Source organism: Daucus carota, chromosome 5 (genome assembly GCF_001625215.2).
Source record: "Daucus carota subsp. sativus chromosome 5, DH1 v3.0, whole genome shotgun sequence".
NCBI classification, from domain to species: domain Eukaryota; kingdom Viridiplantae; phylum Streptophyta; class Magnoliopsida; order Apiales; family Apiaceae; genus Daucus; species Daucus carota.
The window spans coordinates 38,353,312-38,372,127 of NC_030385.2; the positions used below are offsets into that span (position 1 = coordinate 38,353,312).

Below are 18,816 nucleotides of genomic sequence, written 5' to 3' on the forward strand. Positions count from 1 at the left end.
TCCTTTTGACCTCTATGTTTAACTTGTAACCACAATTATTGACACACACAAGACACAACAGAAGCTCTCATGCGATACATGCATGCCACCATCCATGATCCTTGTGTTTTTCTACTGTTAAATGTTGTATGTTCAAATTGCATTTCCTATGCCGCTTCGTCAAATAAATTATTCATATGTTACAAATTCTTAAGGTATCCATCAGGACGGAAATTTTTTATTGTTATATATTTGTCGAGATTGTAATTATTAAGATAGTTCATGTTCGATTAAAACCTGTGATAATATTTTATTAAATTTAAATATAAGTATAAATGATCCGGGGTGCCAAAATGTAGACTGTGTAGCAATCAGGAATAAGAGCGAATATAGAAGATACTTTTACGTGATTAGAAGAAGTTTGAAAAAATTATAACTAACCATGTGAAAAATAAACCATATGTAAAATCATATATCAAATCAGCCAATATTTACGACTTGACACATCAAGTTTATGACTGGCCTCCGCCATTATTAGTCCTGCACCGATTCCAGTTTTTATGAAATAAGAATATCAATTTTCTGTCTCGATCATTAGCCCAGCGAACACTTCGGAGCTATTTATGTTCAGCCTATCTGATTATTATTACTACATAATTACTATTAGTGAAACTCCTAAACATAGTTTATACATAGACTATTTATCAAATATCAATGTCTCAGTTATTATTGAAGTAGTTTAAGTTAATTTTTTAAATTTCAAAATAAATTAATAAAGAAACCATATTAAGTGGGTAAGTGTATTTAAATTTTCGTTGAGAGTTAGAGGCTGTTTTCTTGTATAATAAGATTGTTCCTTTTCAAAGGAAAATCACAAGTAAATCTTTACTCAAAATCGAGGAACTATATTTATTTATTAAAACCTAAGAAATAAAATTGATTCGAGAACAGTTGAAAAAGGGCCACTAATGGACTATAATAGTATATAAATGCATGCGGAGAGTAGTTGTTTTAGTAATAATGCTCCTGGTATAACGAATATAACTGTAAGAATAAAATATAGTAAATAAAGAACAAAGTAATTATTACTAAGATTAAAGGTATAAACAATCTTAAAATGAATATCCACGAAACAGAAAAAATAATTACACGAATAGTATACTAGGAATCATCAAGACTTGCACTAAAGGGCAGACAATGAAAAATCAATAGGCCACCGCTTTAGCCAGCATTAGCATCCCATTATAATTTAATTAGTGATTACTTTTTAATATTAAACTAAGTTTTCCTTTTGCTTGTAAGCATCAACTTATTTTTCACTGTTTACTATTATTTTTCTATTTCAAAGAGATGCTTATACAAGGAGAATCTACAGAACCGCCGGATATATAAAAGAAACATTGTAGGAAAAAAAAATATAAACAAAAGAATAGCGGGGTCCAGGTACATCGTCTAGTGTACCGTTTTCTAAATGAATATATTGAATTGTTTGATTTTAAATATATATACTAATTTATAACGGATACCGTTCAAAAAACTTGAATTGCGATAATTCTGATAAAATTGCACCTTATTGCTGAGATAATCTATAAACTCGATTTTTACAAACACATCAAATTGATATATCGTCATGAACCCTTCAATATGAAATAAAAGGAGAAAAAATGATAGTGAAAAGTCAGGAACCGTTCGCAAACACTATTCATCTCCAACATATAAGTGGACCTAGGGTAATTCTCAAACCTTGTTAATTAAGCAGCAAAACTGACAATGATGTTTATAACCTGAAATGATTACTTGTTCTGGTGTTGAGCAATCAAGTATTTTCAGAGTGTGGAAGTATTAGCTTTTGTGAAATGAATATCTCCATAAGGGTGTGCAACAAAACCAAAGTTAAAGGATAGGAGGAACTGAGTTGAGTGCATTCTCTCTCAGAAAAATGATTACAAAGCTGGTCTGTGAAACAATCAAAGTTACATGGTATGCTTCAGGGGAAGAGCTACTAAAGATGCTGCCAAGTTTAAAGAGAATTTTTGCAATTTAAGTGCCTTTGTTGGATTATTAAGTCAACACAACTCATGTAAACTTCACAAAAAGACCAACATTTTTACTCTAGGGTTTCACATAATATCAGCAAGGTCAAGATGAGACTTGTGAAGAAATAGTGATATAGAAAGAAGCATGCAGCACTATTTTACTAAGCTTGAAAATTAGTGGAGTGCATGCATTTCAGTTGTAAAATGTTATAGAGGATGACTAAAACCAAAAAATGAACACCAAAAAATAGGCAGACATATTGAATAGCAAATTTACACCAAAAAAGCATCCAGTTAGTTCCTCATTCTGCAACTCAAGCCAAATGGGTTAACCAGCACGGGAACTAGGTTCATAGATTGATATTCAAAGATATTGCCAAAATTCTAGTTTACAGACACTAATAATATTTAATCTTTCAAAGTTATAAAAATTTTAAGATACAGTTTATACCTAATCAGAATCATTTCAAGGAACCTTGTACAAGATAGGAAGCCTTGCTACGGACCTGCTTGGTAATACATATAGACTATTAGTCAAAGTTAATAATCTAGACAGATAATGTCATATAGTCGCATTATTATTTTGTAATTTCTGAAAGGAAAGAATAAGCAGCAAACCTTTGATGCATGTGACCTCAGATCCGTACTGCTGATTTGGCAAGAACAGTTGCGAAGAAAAACACCCCACATATCTTTCATTAACGAATTTTCTCTTGTCGTAGAGTTATACAAAAGCCAGTTCTCGGTAAGAACCAAGTAAATGTATATCTTAAAAAGGTCACAGGAATTATCCTTCACATTGATTGATATAAGAAATGCTAGCATGTCCTCGGCATCAATAAACTGTGGTTGAAATATGCAGATACAATCAGCCGTAAAAGATATATCATCGCACGATGAACAAAGGACAGTAATTGGATATTCATTCTTTATGCAGTATCTGTATTATCTTAATGTTCAGCAAAGTGATTTTAAAAATAGTGAAAGACACATTGTCCAATTACAAGTTATAACTCATAACTGAGAAGCGCAAGGGAAATCCGCTTAAATACACACATTTATATTTGAAACCAACACATATTGCCCTCTTAAACTAGTATATTTCTCAATAATGTATTCAAAGGTGTTTAAACTCAAATTGTTCAGCAGATACATAGTTCCCAGTTTCTGCTAAGCATTATCAAGATGGTATTCAATATGGTGGGCCTAGAGCCCCGATGTCTAATGGTAAGACAAGTTATTCAATGAGAGTAAATGAGAGTAACACCATGGATAGTAATGTTCCCACATCGACAAAAAGAGTCCACTTTGCATTCTGTTGCCACTTGCAACACCTTCAGAAATGGTATGAGCTTACTTTATTGTAAGCAAGTCCAACAATGTCCTACTAGATGCCTTATAGATATAATAGAATATAGTGTCCTAGTGATTTAAGACATGACTTGTGTATTTTACCTTGAACAATATGCCTCATAATTGTGCCTTATGATTATCATAATATTATATTTGAATTACAATTGGAGGGAAGGGAAAAGATGAGAGAAGATATGTGTAAAGAGGGAGGGAAAGAAATTTTTTATTGATAAAAGTGAAATAAGGCATGCCTAGTGATGTCTTAAAAATGAGGCACTTGGTGGATGTCTTGGTGTTTTAAGGCATCACTAGGACATTGTTGGAGCATTCATTTGTATAAAATGCCTTAAATTCTAGTTTAGGACATTGATCTAGGGCACTCTTTGACTTGCTATGTAGCATTTAGAAACATAGAAGATACAACTAGATTTATAACACACACACACACACACACACACATATCTTCAAATAAAATTATAAATGACAAAAATTTCAAAAGAAATTTTTTTCCAAGCAACTGTCAAATCATTTATACTTTACTAAAATTGTTAGAGAGTTTGTGTAGTCTCTGAAGATCTAGTACTACTAACATGTCTAAGATATGATTAACATACCTTGTTGTCTAAGCAAGTTGACAGAAGCTGATATGCCACTGCACTTCTGAGCTGCTTGCTGCGTGAATCAGTTGCCATAATGCTCTCCACGATCCTTAAGGAGTTAATGTCACAAGGTACTCTGTGTTGACAAGAGCATGCAGATTATCCAACCACAAAAATCTTATGCAAACATCTATGATCTGCTATTATCTTATTAAATCACCCAAATATTATTAGGCAAGTATATAACATATCCAAATTCTAACCGTACTGTAGTTGATGACGGTTATCTGAACAGCTTAAAAAAACAAAGAATAAAGAATATTTCATCAATATAATGATATCACATTATAATGTCAGAGTTACTCTGTATTGACAACAGCATACAGATTATCCAACCACAAAAGCTAATGCAAACATCTATGATCTGCTATTATCTTATAAAATCACACAAATATGATCAGGCAAGTAGAAAACATATCCAAATTCTAACAGTACTGTAGTCGATGAAGGTTATCTGAACAGCTTAAAAAAAAACAAAGAATACCTTGCTAACAAGTAACAACTAACAAGAACTATATTGCAGAGACCCACACACTGGTTTTTTTTATTGCTACATCATATATATTCACAAAAATAAAGTTCCTTTCATTTGTTAAGAGATGAATTTTTAATTATTCTTTCTCCCTGCATTTTATGTTGATCTTGATGGTTAAAATATCAGCCGTTCTGTATAACTAAATGTTTGATGATCGCCTGATTGGTACTATGTATCATAATTATAGAAGGAAACATGAGCTTCACTGCGCACAAAAACAAAGACAGGTGTAGTCATGTAGATCTACGATATAGCTGAAGAATACAACATAATTGATCACAGCATATACCTGGAAGCAATAGATATTGCTACTTTCTCACAGCTAGATTTCCATTCATTATTTCTGAAGTAATTTAGTACTGAAAATGTACAGTCATGCAGAATCATTGACAGCCCTAAAAGCTGGCGGTCTAGATAAAGAGAAATAACTATAGCAAGCAACTCCTCTGTCTCTGAAGTAGAAAAGACTGCAAAGCTAGATCTGCAAAAACAATGTCACAATATTCAGATGTAAAGAACAGAACAGGTATCTAGTTTAAAGGATATGTAGATTTCTCCTTTTTGGGAAAATAAATATAGCAGAATTTGCTAGAGTTATATAATCAAGCTGATGAATTCCAGAATAAAAATCTCCTAATTATGTATTAGAATATTTTGGTACAGGCAAAATAGAAATATATCATGTCGCGTTAATGATTTACAATATATTTATATCAGCATCAATAAATTTCACACACCTTACTTGACAGCCAGCAGCTATAAATTTCATCCATGCTCTGATATTTTGTGGAGGTCCGATATGATCAGAATCTAAATACATATCAACTGTCATGAGAAGTATAGTGATATGCAATTCAAGAACTTGTACCTCACAAAAAGTTCGTCCCATTCGCAGTTACCATATATGTTGGAAGCGAATTCATGATATTTGCATGCCATGGACACAACACAATATACTAATCTATTAATCTTGCCTAAAGATGGATGATAAAAGTCTAAAACCAACCAAATTTTCCACCACAAAATACAGATACAAAAATTATCATTCTTTAGCCGTCATAACTATTATTTCCTGAAAGGGGCATAGCGAGATCAGAGGTTGCCTTAATATCATTATTGAGGCATCAAAATTGAGGAAAGCTGACTAAATTTATAAAGTCTACTGTGTTGACCTTTTTTAGTGCCAGAATTTGGATTAAATTAAAATTTCTACTTTTAGGCTCTAGCACAATAATTTAGTTATATGGCACTCAGTATAATAAAAAGATAACAACAGTTAGTATATGACGAGGAGATGCTAAAATAATCTGTAATTATAATTTCTAGTTTTATAATCAGGCAGAGAATGCAAGCGAATGCTTTTAAAATGCAATACAATATGATTCTTTTCAAATTATACATATAACCAGTAAGCAAACATATTATATAAAAATTTCATTATACAGATTAATCGAAGAATAATTAAATATAAAAAGAAACCGATTTGTCTAGCTCCATAAGGGTGCCCTAGATGTGGGTGTATGTTATTAGTATTTGTTTCATGTTTGGAACAAAAAATAAATAAAAATTACCTTAACAACTAAACGTTTGGTTACGATCATCTAATAACGCATTTTGATTTGTTAATAACAAAATAATTTAAGTACAACCTTAAAAAAACGAGAGAGGAAATAATAGTAGTACACTATGTAAGTGTGAACGGAGCTTACCCCCAAGATTCACAGTAGAAGAAAATTTTGATGGTGTATTGATTATGAAACCATAGATTTCAAGAGCTTCTTTTACTTCAGTGTACTTCGGCATCCAATCGATTTTAATAGATAAGTCAGTCTGAAAAGTAGACAGAAAGGGAGCAAAAGCTACAATCAATGGTCATCATTTACAATGTTTCAGTCAAAACTAACTATGAAACGTTGCAACCAATTACCTTATTCTTTGGAGAGAGAACAGTACACCAAAAGTCACAGGCAGACGTGCTTAGCACTTCAATAGATGAGTACAGCACTACAAGGCAGATTTTAAGGACATGACGATACAACTTTAAAACAAACAATCAGCTGAGTCAGTTTTGATCATTAATCTAAAATAAATTGTATACTTACTTAGATTAAATGTCCACTTTGCTATAGATTCGTTTAGATGACCTTTAACTAAAACTAACTTCAAAAGCCACCCATCTACCAGTAATCTTTCAAGGAAGGTTTCTCCTGCAACAAAATAGCAAACTCATTCCTTCAGATTCTTCGTTAAGCAACTGCATTTTTCTTGTAAGATTACATATTTTATCAGTCACAAACTGCATTAGTCACTTTATATAAAAAGGTGTGATTTAAAAACAAAAATGTAAAAATAACATGCTTGAGCATTTGGCATTTCAAAAGGTAAAGTGAAAACCTTTCTTCGGGTGAACTTCAACTAAAGAATCTAGCTCCATGCTCTTGAGTGACTCCAGAGACACACAGGTCTTAAGATCTGGTGACACAGACTTTGGTGGAGGTTTCTGCAAATTAAATTATGTCAAAATTTATGCAGGAGATTAATGATACAGTTGTACACGCATCAGTATTAGTTTAGAAGTGTAACCTGATCACCAAAAATTTGCAGACCCCAGAAAGCAGATTCATCTTCTCCATATATTCTCCCCATCTATAATTCAAAACTTAAATTTCTATTACAGAATTGGTGGCATAAAATGCGAGAAAAACTACTAAGCAAAGGTACATCATACATGCCTCTTTTTGACATTCTTCAACACATCGAGACAGCTTGGCTTCTCCCACGTCGACTTCATCCTCGTCAGAACTGTAGCTTCTTCTATGCGTTGCTCTCCTGGAATTTTCAACGAGTGATCCCTTCTGCTTGTAGTGATCAGACAGAAGATCATCCAAACCTATAATCTTCTTCCTGACAGAAAAAGTAAACTTGCTTTTAACATACACTCTATAATTTATCAATTATTTAGAACTCACTGTATCCAGAAATGGCAAACTGCCATACTCTCTTATTGTACTTTCATCAACTGGGAGGGCACATACTTCACAAAATGGTTCCTCAAACACCTAATCTACACGACTAAAACAGATATAAAGGAGAATGACAGTGACATTCAGTTGTTCTATTATGAAATTTACAAATAACGCAACACAAAACATCCAATGCTAGTTACACAAAACAACCAAAGGTTCATACATCTCCGTACGTGTCATAAATCTGTTTACAACTACAAATAATTACAACGCATCCCACAAACTCTCACAAGACAAAGAACCATCAAACATTTGGTCAATAATCACATACACAATTCACATTACATAAGCATGAATCATATTTACAAGTATACAAATTAATCAAAACACGACATCACGACAAATTTTCTCCTACAATTCATTCAGATAAAGTTTCACAAGTTCATCAATACAAAACAATCCATTAAACATACCAAACAGCCATTGCAATATCATTACAGACACCAAATCAGTAAACAAGATATAAACATGCTAGAATCAAACTGAATATCATTTCAACATTAACAACGCAATTTCATAAACACATATAAAAGTATAAAACCACATAATATTAATAAATTCAAAAAAAAAAGGCATATGTGTAAAATTAATCGACCTTTTCTTAGTGGGATTAACGACTACGTCATCTTCTAACTCGAAATCCAGAAGCTCTCCCATCGCGATTGCCCTAGTTTTATGTCTGTGTGTATACGTGTGTGTAGCACTTAGAAGGGGTTCTTCTTTTCAATGCTTTCCAGTTTGGTGTTAATTTATTCAACTCCCGCCACACTTCGGGTCGCCCTTTTCTGCCGGGCCATTCCCCATTTTGAACCGTTTAAAGTTTTAACCTTGCTATCTTTCTTCGTTATTAAATCAAATCAATTATTTATAACGTTAAAAAAGGAAAAAAATATTTATAACAGACAGAAAATGTAATTTGTTGGCATATGATTATTTCATTTGCTGGTTGTTTCAACTTGAAAATCGAAATGTTGAAACAACCAGCGTTGCAACTTTATTTGTAACTAGTTGAGAAGCCGCGCGTTGCGGCGGCCTATAAAAATTATATTAATGATTTAATATTAATATTTGTAGAATAAAATAATTTTTTGGCTGTCTATAAAAACTATATTAACGTTTTAAAATTAAAATTTGTAGGTTAAAATAATTTTATATTATAAAAATCTTGATGTAATACCAATACTAATATATAAAATTGTAAAATTGGACTATAATTCATGGTGATATAATGAAAATAAATTTATACAGGTAATTAATTATTTGAAGCACGACGAATCTTAATTTTATTTGTGTTTTTTTTTAAAGTAATCTTGTTCTTACATTGTCACCTTCCGCCAATTTTTTTGGATTGATTGTGCATAAAAACATCCAACTTAAATCCGTGGGGTTGTAGTATTGAGAGTGAGGAGGTTGTGTTTAGATGATCCAAAACATTACCATCTATAGGGTTATTTATAGGTGCAGAGAGACTTGTATGCTACTTTTTCCATAATTAAATAATATGAAACAAAATCAGATTAAAACTTTCAAGCTACTATATTCCGTAAATAATCTGAAACAAAATCAAATCCTGAAACTTGCTTCTAATATACCCGAAATTGAAAAAGATAGTTCTAATTTTTAATATTTTTCATCCAAAAATTCCAGAAATTAAAAAAATTTGAACGGAGCGATGTGAGAGGCGTCACCTACACGCCCCTTGCCTCTCCACCATATTTTCTTGTATACAAAGTAAATCATATAAAAATTAACAACAACAAACATGTCCGATGAACAAAATAAATATTATAAAAGAATAACCACAAACATATATCACTAATAGTTGATTTATTGATATCAATCATCAATATCATGTCAAGACTATATTCTTTTCCCTTGTTTCAATTTGTCGACTCCCACGTAGCGATCTATAACTATTTTTGCTTGCAACAACCTTTATTTTTTTAATAATATATAAACAGCCTTCACTTATCGTTGCAGAAGAACGACACCACCAAGTTAGAAATCAAGCAATAATATTATCACCAGAGAGGGGTAGAGTTCTAGTATTGACAGAGAGGAGGTTGTGTTTAGATGATCTAAAACCTACAATCTATAGGGGTATTTACAGGTGCAGAGAGACTTGTGTGCTACTCTTTCCCATAATTAAATAATCTGAAACAAAATCAGATTAAAACTTTCAGACTACTATATTCCATAAATAATCTGAAATAAAATCAGATTCTGAAACTTGCTTCCAATATACCCGAAATTAAAAAAGGTTATTCTAATTTTTGATATTTTACATCCAAAAATTCCAGAAAATTAGAAAAATAGAACGGAGCGATGTGAGAGGCGCCACCTACACAGACTACTATATTCCATAAATAATCTGAAATATAATCAGATTCTAAAACTTGCTTCCAATATACCTGAAACTAAAAAAGATAGTTCTAATTTTTTGATATTTTACATCCAAAAATTCCAGAAAATTAGAAAAATAGAACGGAGTGATATGAGAGGCGCCACCTACACGCCCCTCGCTTCTCCTTTATATAAGTATATTTTACATCCAAAAATTCCAGAAAATTAGAAAAATAGAACGGAGTGATATGAGAGGCGCCACCTACACGCCCCTCGCTTCTCCTTTATATAAGTATATTGATTTCGAATGTATTATTGAATTTATCTTTGAAAACATGAGTATTTTTATAAATTTTTTTATTTTGATTATTTGATTATAAATTATTAAAAATAATTATTTATATAAACATGTTTTAGAAGTGTGATATTTGGAAAAGGTTAACAAATTTTAGTTACGTGATTACTTCAATTATTTTAACTTAATATTGATTATGTTTAAATACTCCGTTAACCCATAATTTAGTTGATAAATATTCTAATCATAATTATTTGACCTTAAAAATATTTCGTGATAATTAACTGGATATTCTACCTTTTCAAGAAAATTATAAGTATTTATCTATTATATTAATTATATTAATAACATATATCACACGCTCGTATAGATATAATTGAGCATATCAGCTTAGAGTCATTCTTCGTAAATGCATGGCACGCTAGCATCATTGTTTTCGGATAAAGGATAGTTAAGTCAGACATTTTGAACAAAATTAGAAAATTTGCACAAAACTAGAGATTTGAACTGTTTTAAAGATTTGATTGCTAGAATCCGCTATTATTAGAGTTGGGTAGTTAGCTGATTTGAATAAAAATTTGGATCCAAAAAATTAATTTTGAAAAAAAATTTTGAGAATTTTTTTGGGTTAGAGATTTTGATTTATGCAAAAAAACAAAGCAATCAGTTATTTATCAAATAGTTTTACAAGAAACTGCAAGTTCAATCCGCTAATCAAAAAACATATTTTAATCTGCTAGTCAAAACATATAATTTCAAACGTTAACAGCTAATTGCCACGCCACGCATATATTTTTATTCAATTAAGATATATCAATGCTATTACCAGCTACTCCCTCCGTCCCCTTTTACATGTCCATTTTGCATTTCAAAGAGTCAAATTGACCAATTTTTGACTAAACATTACAAATTATCTACTCATTATTTTTAAAATCTGAAAGTTGCATATTAAAATACTCTAAATATACTTTCTATTGATATGATTTTGATAATTTTTCTCAATTGTCTGATAAATGTAAAATTCAGTAAAAATAAAGTCAATTTGACTGGTCAAAAGTCAAAATGGACATGTAAAAAAGGACGGAGGAGTACTATGCGAGGTGAGGCACATGTTATGTGCTTATGTTGGAATTAGGCATTTCTCCATAAAACAAGGATTTATTTTGATTTTTTTTTATACTTACATACTATAATCAAATTTTTGTGAAGTATTTAGCCTTCTTTATTTATAAAAATACTTATTTACTTTTTCCTGAGATATTTATAATTTATTTTAGAAAAATAAAATAGACCAAACCCGAATAATATTTATGGGTCCGTACTTTGGTACTTTGTGCCCAAACATATAATATTTTATAAGAAAATATCACAGCTTTGAGATAACATATGATGACTAATATTGCACATACACATATCTGTGACTGAGAAGAACAAATAGCGGAGGAAATGGTTAAAACTTAAAAAAGATAAATCTGCTTGTTGATCCTCAATTTGCTTCAGTTTCTTGTCTAAACTTCTTGTATATGTCCCCCTTGTAAAACTCTCTAGTTCTTAGCACCAAAATGAGAGAAGCAAAAGCTCCAAAGCATGCTGCAGCTGCCAGAATTATAAAAGATTGTCTATAACAATGAGCACCAATGCACGTCAGTTCCCCACTTGATGATCTGTGCAGGTTCTTCCTCGAAAGATCTTTCAGGGCCTCGTGATCATACAAAACTCCGGTGATCCTCACGTTTAGTAAGTAGGAACCAACAGGGCTTGCCAACTGCCCAACATTGAACAATGTAGCATAGTGCTTAAGGCCAAATAGCTCAGATATTATGGCATTAAGTAATGGAAACTGTGCTCCAAATGAAAATCCAATGATCACGGATGCCACGTACACTGAGCCCGGGACTGGAAAGGCTATGAGGAGGTGTCCGACACATGACAAGAAGAGGAAGATTGTTGTCATAAGAGGCCTGGGAAATTTGTATTTAATTAGAAGCTTTTCGGACATCAGACCAGCAAATATTCTTCCAAAGTAGTTCCATATGCTTACTAGCGATACAAATGAGTTAACATTTTTCATTGGATATCCGAGGGACTCTCCAATTTGACCCAAGTTGTCTATTGCAGTCAAGTTTGATCCAATTCCACAAGCTGTTGAGATTAGCAAAATCAGCATGTCTACACTTAGTAGTGCTTGTAAGATTGTGTAATCTTCTCCTCTTGGTGGCTTATTGCATATCTCAGAAAAACAAGAAGTTCTTGGTATTTCTTCTGATCTTGCTGTAGATTGTTCTGGAATCTCTATCCTGACATCAGCAGTGGGAATTTTCTTTTGGTTCCAGAGAAATAGCTCTTCTCGGAAAACGATAAACAGAGGGAAAAAGAGTAGACCACAAACTATAGTAGCACTTGCATCGTAAGCAACTGGTGGGAAAGTTACCAGTTTCTGAGTTATGGTCATGGCCATCAGAAACAAAGCTAATACAATTGATACGTACAGGAACTGATACAGAACTCTGACCTCATTTGGCTGTCTACCAGTGCTAATATTCCGAATTGTGTAAACGAAAGCCATTGATATTGCAGCTGGAAGCCATGCAATAAGAAAGATAAGAGACTGAGGGTCATTGCCATATAGAGCCAAGTAAATCTGAGTCATGATAGCTCCACTTAGTCCTGCAAACCCCTTCAAGAGACCCAAGAGCACGCCACGATTCTCAGGGAAGTTCTTAACACAGGTGACAAGAACTCCAGTGTTGGCAAAGTTGAGAGAATTGGCTGCAATGCACATATAAGTGCACATTTGCCATACTTTTGGCTTGGCTATTTTGCCGGTGACAGCAAGCCATATCACGAAGTAACCAACAAAATTCAGAGACGAACCAATCACCAGAAGGAACCAAGTTGGAGTTACCTCAGCGATTAGGCCTGAGAAAATCCCAACATTTGAGCCGAGATCCTTGAAGAATCCAATCAGATTGAGAGTGCTCTGATCATAGCCTAAGGAAGCTTTAATCTCCTTGGAGTAAATACCAAAAATGTAGGTGCCTCCTACACCAGCCATGATTGTAAAAGATGCAAAAAGTGAAAGCCATCGACCACGAAAAACATGGAAGGCAAACTCAAGCCTGCTGCCTTTAGCAGCAGAACTTAAGTTTTCTGTCATCGTCAGCTCTATAGGCATGCTGCTGATATAAAACACGAAGATGTATTGCACTCTAACCGAACATGATCTCTCCTCCTATATATAGAGCAATAAAAAGCTGATTGAACACCACATGATATATCTGTGTGTGGCTAAGAATCTAGCACCTTTTCAAAATCTTTAGGTGTAAAGTTAGAATCCTTCTTATAAGTGATGGAGTAAAGCCAAAGGGCGGTCTCCAAAATTTTGGACTCCTTTCATTGTGGTATTGCCTCGTGTTGAGCCTAATAATTCTTTTTTTTTTAAAGAAAAGCTTTCTGTTAAGACGGGCTGAGGGTTGAAAACTCATGAATCTAAAGTTTAATTTTTAATAAAAGGGCAACAGAGTAATGAGTCCCTTTTAAATTGGGTTATGAGGTCACACATTTTCCACCCCCTACTCACACATCTTGCATTCCCTTTCTCCACTTAATTGATTGTACATCTGTTTTTGGTTAGATCAGTTAGGCTAACAATTCCAAAAGTATCAGGATTAGGCTTCAGCATATTAATTATAATCTTCTCTAGTGTTGACAAGTCTAGGATCTGCATTTTTAGGTTTAGGTTAAGATGAAACTCCCTTTCCACATAAATTTGAAATTGACCTGCAACTAATCTGCGGTCACCAGGTGGTCCTAGGCACTAACTCATCACAACCATTTTTACGCAACCATGAAACATGATTGCGCTGTTATCTTAATCATTTTACCAGATACCTAAGTTATGGTTATATATCATTTTACCACATGAGAGACTTCGTATCGTTATATGGTCTAATACTCAGAAAAATATGAAACATGCCATTACGCGACTTTAAGACGCACAAATCTGCAGCACTTGCAAAACATAACCTCAGCACTGATGCTATACTTGAAACTTCTCATCAGTTTCAGTGTGTATTTGATCACTTAACTCTGGGCATAGCGAGTTTTTCAGTAAAGTGCGACTCCATCCATCAAGTCGAAATCATTACAATTTACTCTGAAAACAAAAGAATCTAGATTGATAAGGCATTACTACCTACCATCAATAATTCATCTGTATCTTCTGAGCTTATCGTCAATTATGGCTAGTGGAATCAAATCACCCACAAGTGTGACACTACTTTCAGGTCCAGCAATGTGGTAAAATAGACCTGCATTTGTTTTATAGATTCCACAACTAGTTGAGACACTGTAGTGTCTTTTAGGCATGTGGTTTTATGAACCCAACCACTCATTAAAAAAGATAGATTTACGGAAAGCGGATGCCTTAAATTTCCTACTTGAGATTTGGGACACCAGCTAGGTAGCTAGGAATCTGACTTGATTACTGACCGACATGATCAAGTGGCAGAATTTGAAACAAATTCATAGATTTGAAGTACTAAATAAGTCAGGACAATAGAAAATTAACATGTTCGCAAACATATATACAGTTCGAATCCAAAACTCATGTTTACAAACAAGTGAGCAATCCAGATTCAGACGGGGGCTTATAGCCGAGGCTTCATGTCTGGGGCACCTTGCTCTCATCGTTAGTGATGTGGTAAAAAGTAAAACCTATAGTCTGTTGATCATTAGTAATAATTATAACCATAATGATGAAGCCAACAAGTCAATTCCACCCAGCATTGTCTATATAATCATGTGTAGTTATCTTCATCTATACTTTTACCAGTATGTCAGAAGTATCTATCGTTATCCTTAGGCTTCGATTTCTAGAAACATTACAAAATCATATTAAAGATAAGACCTACACAAGCTGATTGTAATCCTTCCTCACAGATAGAAACCATCTCATCACTAGGCTAAAAAAGGAAAATTTTAAAAAAGAAATAACTATGGGAGCGTTTGGATTAGGGCTGGCAATTTCGGGTTTCGGGTCGGGTTCGGGTCGGGTTGACAGTCGCGGGTCAAAAAATTTACCCAACCCGAACCCGACCCGAAATTTTAATGGGTCAGAATACCCAACCCGAACCCGACCCGCACTACCCGCGGGTAACCCGAACCCGACCCGAAAATTAATATTTATTAATAAAAATATTTTTTCAATAATAAATAAATATTTTTTTAATCCAAATAAATTAATTTTTATTAAATTATATAATTTTATATTAAATTTAACTAATAACATTTATAAAATAATATAAATAATATAAATATATATTATATTTATATTATATATTAATTTTCGGGTAATTTCGGGTCAATTTCGGGTAACCCGAATTCAACCCGAAAATGACCCGTTTTTTCTGGGTTGATTTTGGGTCAACCCGAATTCGACCCGAACCCGAAAAACCCCAACCCGAATTCGTATTTTGCGGGTCGAATTCGTGTCGGGTTGTCGGGTCGGGTCCAATATTGCCACCCCTGGTTTGGATGGTAGGCATTGGCGGAGCTAGGACCCAATATATAAAGGGACACCATAACCCTGATCACATAGTTCAGCTGGGGCACCTGTTAATAATACATATGGGACCCACAAAAATATAACTGTTATTTTAAAAGTTGCAGGGGCACGAGGCCCAAGGTGTCCTCATGTGGCACCGCCACTGATGGAGTGATGGTAGGTGAAAATGAGAATCGGGAATGAGGGGTATGAGAATGGGGGTATGAAAATGAGTATCCTAAAGTGTGTGAATAGTATGATTGTTAATTCAAATACCAACACACGGATAACAGGTTCTAATTCCTGTTATCGGACTCATTAATCATGAACTAAACGCCCACTCTGGCATCTCTTCATGTTTGAACTTGAACCTGCTGTATTGTTACTTAATCTATAATGTCTTATTGATTCTGAATATAAGCAGCATAGCTACAATTTTTGCATGAGATTAACTAGCAGTAAACTAGTGCTTTACCGGTTAAAATCCAACTAATCTCAGTTTAAAGAAACTAGAAGATCCTCAACTCAATCAACTAATCTTCGTTAGTTATGAACTAAAAGCTGTTGGATTCATAGGATGCTCTTCTGAAACATTATCCATTTTTTACTTGCAATAATGTTGCAGTTAACGTTTACTGGCATCATGTGTTTAATGCCGCAACTTGCTGCATTTTATACTTCATTTGCTATAGATACACGTGAAGAAATTAGTTATAAACAAACTCTATTCTTGAAAGACTAACAATTGTCTGAGGAAAATCCAAGATCCAGTACCGTCACGAGAGCCATCATATGATGATCGAACCTAACAGAAATGATAAATATCGATAATGGTGAGGACACTGGGAGACAGAAGTTGACCTATCTTGCATTAATTTTGGATAAGGCGTCTACTTTTAGAATTTAGACCCATAAAGAAATTGTTCTGAACAGATACATATATCAGACCACGCCTATTCTGGAAAGCCTGACAACGTTAATTTGGACCATCTAACGTTCGCAATAACTGAAGTATACACAATCAAGGTTTGCATGATTGTTGAACATGATAATATGATCCAATAAAATGCTCCTTCCAACATGTTGAGGTATTTGATTCCCTGCTCTGTGTCGCTTCTTTAACACCAATCCGCAACGAAGGCAAAAATTAGTGGAAGGTCTGCATCAGAGCATCTCTAGTAGTATCCCTACTAGATTCCCTGAATATATAATAAACAATTCAAATTCTAAGAAATAGGGATCCTATATTGATTGAGAACTCCAACGATGATCCTTATTTGTGTTCCTTATTATTATTATAGTATTAAATTCAAATTCTTTTAACAGAAAAATAATAAGAAAAATATGGGAAAGAGTGTCCAAAAAGTGCAAGTTGAATATTTAATCATTGAAAAACAAACGAGGAATGAGTTAGGGGTCATGAGGAATGAAAAGTGGATCCTAAAGTTTAGGGAATGAGTAGGGATTCCGCTGGAATGAATTTTTGTCCATATTCTTTAAATTTTTAGCTTAGGACATGGTATAGATAATCTGCTGGAGATGCTCTAAACTAGTTATTAGTACTGGTACAACATTTACTGATTTTATATGTAGCATCAGGCATTTCCCAGAGGACCCGGACTCAGGTCCGGCCCAGAGGGAGGCCAGCGAGGCGACCACCCAAAGCCCGTACTTTTTAGTGGGCCCAAAATTAAATCCTATATAATATACAGTATGAAGGTTTAATATAGGTTTTGTCCAACTACTCACGAATCTGTTTGTTATTATGATTGTTTTTCAAATTTCACAAAATTAGACTCATATTCAACTAATCCATTTCTTAAGATTCAGAAATTGAAAGACTACTATGCAGGTTTCATTTCATTATAATTTATGTAATAACATACTTGGTTAAATTTGAATTCAGTATCATAAATATTTTATAACAAGTTTGTTTTTGGGAGGTCCAAAAATTTTGTTTTTGCCCCTAGGCCCTCATATGGTATGGAACAACCCTGCCCGGATCTATGCTCGTGATAATAAAAAGTAGGATTTATTTTTGTTTTCATCTTTATTTTTAATAAACAGGTGTTCGAGTTAGCTTACACGTATTTCGCCTAATCGTGAAACACGCTAGCACAACAACCCACGGGACCATCACTTAGATCCGGACATCCAACTGGAATCGAATATGTGATCTTGAGGTGATAAGACCCTGCGTTTAGCCTTTTACTAGAAGCAGGATTTCAGAAACAAAATTTAAATAATTCTACCAAAATGATTTCATAAGCTTAGCTAACACGGACTTGGTAATGACGTAATTGTGATTGTTTTTGTGGGGTTTTGTAAAGGACTTGCAAAATTGGTGCGAATTCTCAACATCTTTTTAGCTTGATCAAAAGAATTCCGAACAAAACTAACTTATCAGTGTGAAGTGCTTGCAGGATCGAGCAATCTTCACCTGAACTCTGTGCTGTCAGGAGCATTGCTCGCTTATAACTTAATTAATGTGGCTTATGACATAACTTAATGTGATTTATGTGATAATCTGATAGTTTAAAATGTTTTCTTTGAATAATTTTGACTTATTTCATTATTTGTGATTTATGGATTATTAAAAACATAAAAATAAAAGTGATTATGGGTAATTTTTTATTAAATAAAGTTAAAAAATTAATATACTGAAAAAGGTATCTCAAACTAACTTCTGATTTTAAGTCAGTTTTCGGCTTATTTCTGACTTATTACACTAACAAACATTTTTCAGTTTAAAGTTGAAGATGACTTAAAGCTCGCCCAACAAACACGATCGATACTCCCTCCGTCTGCCCTCAATTGTGTACATAAACGATGGGACGCGACACACACTTTGATTCTCCTATAAATTATAAAATTATATAATTTATAAACATATTAAAATCCCTATGAGTCGTGAAAAAACCTGTAGATATGAATGGGAGGAAAAGGGTAATAAAATAAAAAACTGGACAACCTAGAAGGCTCCCGTTTTTGAAGTTTCAAAAGTTGAATGTGTAGACTAGAACCAATATTAGGCCTCACTGTCCT

General features: G+C 33.5%; 2 protein-coding genes across 2 annotated transcripts; both read right to left on the bottom strand.

Annotated features, from left to right (window-relative positions):
- Positions 1–2,275: 2,275 nt before the first annotated feature.
- On the bottom strand, positions 2,276–8,387 carry LOC108220923 (uncharacterized). Its single transcript, XM_017394818.2, has 12 exons — positions 8,184–8,387; positions 7,295–7,466; positions 7,146–7,208; positions 6,957–7,062; positions 6,665–6,769; positions 6,490–6,566; positions 6,272–6,392; positions 5,300–5,372; positions 4,852–5,043; positions 3,983–4,103; positions 2,634–2,858; positions 2,276–2,521 (listed from the first exon to the last, which is right to left on the bottom strand). The coding sequence occupies exons 1-12, from the start codon at positions 8,243–8,245 to the stop codon at positions 2,477–2,479; spliced, it is 1,362 nt and encodes a 453-aa protein (XP_017250307.1). The 5' UTR covers positions 8,246–8,387; the 3' UTR covers positions 2,276–2,476.
- A 3,126-nt stretch (positions 8,388–11,513) lies between these two features.
- Positions 11,514–13,738, bottom strand: LOC108219693 (protein NUCLEAR FUSION DEFECTIVE 4). Its single transcript, XM_017393192.2, has one exon. The coding sequence runs from the start codon at positions 13,399–13,401 to the stop codon at positions 11,713–11,715; it is 1,689 nt and encodes a 562-aa protein (XP_017248681.1). The 5' UTR covers positions 13,402–13,738; the 3' UTR covers positions 11,514–11,712.
- Between the last annotated feature and the right edge of the window lie 5,078 nt (positions 13,739–18,816).

What these genes read in the sequence shown, in the direction of transcription:
- LOC108219693 (XM_017393192.2), bottom strand. Translation starts at nt 13,401, where the DNA reads ATGCCTATAGAGCTGACGATGACAGAAAACTTAAGTTCTGCTGCTAAA.
- LOC108220923 (XM_017394818.2), bottom strand. Translation starts at nt 8,245, where the DNA reads ATGGGAGAGCTTCTGGATTTCGAGTTAGAAGATGACGTAGTCGTTAAT. An exon ending in TGAAGTTCACCCGAAGAAAG is followed by an intron (nt 6,770 to 6,956) that starts GTTTTCACTTTA and finishes ATTTTGTTGCAG; the next exon opens with GAGAAACCTTCCTTGAAAGA. An exon ending in AAAGTGGACATTTAATCTAA is followed by an intron (nt 6,567 to 6,664) that starts GTAAGTATACAA and finishes TCTGCCTTGTAG; the next exon opens with TGCTGTACTCATCTATTGAA.